The sequence below is a fragment of the Castanea sativa genome, chromosome 8 (genome assembly GCF_040712315.1).
Source record: "Castanea sativa cultivar Marrone di Chiusa Pesio chromosome 8, ASM4071231v1".
NCBI classification, from domain to species: Eukaryota; Viridiplantae; Streptophyta; class Magnoliopsida; order Fagales; family Fagaceae; genus Castanea; species Castanea sativa.
In genome coordinates this window covers 34,521,427-34,524,436 of record NC_134020.1, presented here as the reverse complement: position 1 = coordinate 34,524,436, position 3,010 = coordinate 34,521,427, and the positions used below count along the sequence as shown (strand labels likewise).

General features: G+C 38.7%; 1 protein-coding gene across 1 annotated transcript; it reads right to left on the bottom strand.

Annotated features, from left to right (window-relative positions):
• Nucleotides 1–1,099: 1,099 nt before the first annotated feature.
• On the bottom strand, nt 1,100–3,010 carry LOC142606238 (uncharacterized). Its single transcript, XM_075777621.1, has 7 exons — nt 2,933–3,010; nt 2,410–2,520; nt 2,233–2,319; nt 2,144–2,150; nt 1,963–2,040; nt 1,661–1,910; nt 1,100–1,256 (listed from the first exon to the last, which is right to left on the bottom strand). Exons 1-7 carry the CDS (start codon nt 3,008–3,010, stop codon nt 1,100–1,102), a joined length of 768 nt encoding a protein of 255 aa, XP_075633736.1.

Below are 3,010 nucleotides of genomic sequence, written 5' to 3'. Positions count from 1 at the left end.
CCAACCGACCAAATGAAGGGAGATTTGGAAAACAAAGTAAAGCCCAACCATGAAAAAGCCCAAGTAATAATGATATGTCGTAGCTCCTTGAGATATAACATTATTATAAAATAAATAATGAAATAAAGAAACTGAAGAAGTCTCTTTTTTTTATTTCTCTGCTCGTTTGTCATTCTATGATAGACATATTTGAAAATGAAGATTAAGGCCCATATAAATAAGAAAATGAAGAAGAGTAAAAAAATAGAAAACATGAGTATTTACTAGATACTAATGAGAAATCAAACGATGCCGGGTATTCCGTGCATCTATCACAAGGGGGGCTTGGGACTCGAACCCAAATCTTCCACGACCCCCCACGAATCAGCAAAAACGAAACTACCAAACTAATATCTACTTTACTGATCATTATCATTCTTTAGCACCACTCGTTCCATCTGTACAATACAATCATTTGGTTCACTCTGTCATACTCTGTGCCAATTTCAGCAGTTCAAGCTTAGACACCATTCCCATAGGTAGTTATTCTTATGTTAAGATCCACCTAAACCTTCCTTGTCTTAGTTTTGTAGCTCAAGGGTCTTCAAGACTTGTGATTGAAGTGAAAGTTGAGGCCCACGGTCTCAAAGATGGATAGTCTTGTTGTTTTTAGGAATTCAACAAGCTACTCTATTGTACCTACACAAATAGTTGCTTGCTGGGTCATCTTCCTTCTTATAGTACAGCAAAACAGCAAGCTTATAATGCGACAAGCAAGGTGATGAGTGGGGAAGAATAGCATATGAGCATCAAGTAGAGTTAGTATATGGCTTCTTCTTGAGGCATGCTGCCTTAAGGAAAGGTGTCTGCCTATTACAATGATAGGATCAATTCAATTCAAGAAAAAATAGAGAGATGTTGAAAAGTTCTTCAAGGGAACTAGGCCTCCTAAGGAAATGGTAAATGGGAGAGAGAGAGAGGGAGACAAGTGAATAGAGAGAAGATTTTGTATTAACATTCTAAATGATTTTTTACAATTCATATAATCCCCTTTAAAGGCTTTACAATACCAATTCCATTACACTAAAGCTACTGACTAACTATCAATTAGTTATACCAACTAACAACTTGTAACAACCATAACAGAATAACTCCAGCTCAGCATAACTACCTCCAGCTCAGCATGACTGACTTCAACAGCTTCAGCTCTTATCATTCCCTTCCCCTTAAAAAAGACCTTGTCCACAAGGTCCATGCCAATTTTCAAGTACTTGTAACTTTAGTTTGAACAACATACTACATAAGCAAACATAACAACTCCAACTGCATAAAGCAATTTAAGGACATAATTCCACTACAACACACTACATAAGCAAATATAACAACTCCAGCTGCATAAAGCAATTCAAGACACAATTCCACTACAACACACTAGATGTGCACCACTAATTCTGCACTACCCTCACCAATAGCATAATCCAAATCACTACACATCACCCCTCCTTTCAAAGAACCTTGCCCACAAGGTGGGGAAACTTATTTCGGAGGAAAAACAAGGACTCCCAAGTAGCATCTTCTGGAAGTTGGCCCTACCACTAAACCAAAACCTCAGTGATGGATCTAGTCCTCAACTGCTTAGATCGAGTTTGAAGGATAGCAATAGGTTCAAGATTGAACAAACCCATCATCATCAACATGTGGAAGAGTAGGAATAGGAACCACATTACTGCCCAATTTGAGCTTTAAACAAGAAATGTGGAAAACTGGGTGAATAGAGCAGCTAGTAGGTAGATCAAGCTTGTATGCCACCTTTCCAATCCTTTGCAGAATTTGGAAAGGACCATAATATCTGGGGGACAGCTTGTGAAAGTTGCTGGACCTAAGAGAAAACTGCCTATAAGGTTGGAGTTTAAGGTAAACCCAATCACCAACTGAAAAGGACTTGTCAGTCCTATACTGATTAGCCTAAGCCTTCATTCTTGCCTGAGTTGTCTCCAAATTCTGCTGTTAAAGTGGTAACAAGTGTTGTCTCTGCTGTAACAATTGATCCACAGCTACTACCTGTGTAGTACTTGGAACATAATCAAGCAATTCTGGAGGGGGCTAACCATAAAGAGCTTCAAATGGTGTCATTTTAGTGTAGGTGTGGAAATTAGTATTGAACCAGTGTTCTGCCAAATGTAACCATGTAACCCAAGTGTGAGGTTTATCATTAACAAAGGCCTTGAGCTAATGTTCTAGGCTTCTATTAACCACTTCAATTTGTCCATCAGACTGTGGATGGTAAGCAAAGGACATGGCCAATTCAATGCCCTGTAATCTGAACAACTCCTTCCAGAACTAAGCAATAAAAACTGCATCACTGTCACTTACAATAGAAGTAGGCATGCCATGCAATCTAAAAACTTCCTTCATGAACACAAAAGCTACCTTAGTAGCAGTAAAAGGATGGGATAAAGGTAAGAAATGCACATACTTTGTGAGCCTATCAACCACAACAAAAACAACCTCATACCCCATGGAAACATCGACAAAAACAACCTAATGTCAACCCAAGGCTTGATAGGAATGGAAAGTTGCTGTAATAACCCAACAGGTTTTGATGTGTCCACCTTGATTCTTTGACATGTCTCACAACATTTAATATGGGACTTAACATTTGATTTTATACCCTTCCAAAAAAAATCTTGTTTCACCCTATGTAGAGTCTTCAAATACCTTGAGTGACCTCCAAGTGGTGAGTCATGCATGTGCTATAAAACCAAAGGTTTTAAAGGAGAGCACTCAAAAAGATCTTATCCTTGTACAAAATAATACCATTATGCAAAGAGAACCCTTTACTGCAAGTAAAAGAAGCAAGAAGCTGTTGGTATTTCTGCTCATTAAGGTAATTGTCCTATAGAATGCTCAGCCAAGAAGGACAAGGGAAAGAAATTAAAAACAAGGCCACAACCTGGTTAGCATACCCTAATCCACTGTCCTCATCGGTGTCAGCAGGAACAGAAACCATGGAGTTGAGAACACCCTCCAT

What these genes read in the sequence shown, in the direction of transcription:
- LOC142606238 (XM_075777621.1), bottom strand. Translation starts at nt 3,010, where the DNA reads ATGGAGGGTGTTCTCAACTCCATGGTTTCTGTTCCTGCTGACACCGAT. An exon ending in GATTAGGGTATGCTAACCAG is followed by an intron (nt 2,521 to 2,932) that starts GTTGTGGCCTTG and finishes GGTTGACATTAG; the next exon opens with GTTGTTTTTGTCGATGTTTC. An exon ending in ATCCTTTTACTGCTACTAAG is followed by an intron (nt 2,320 to 2,409) that starts GTAGCTTTTGTG and finishes TTTATTGCTTAG; the next exon opens with TTCTGGAAGGAGTTGTTCAG.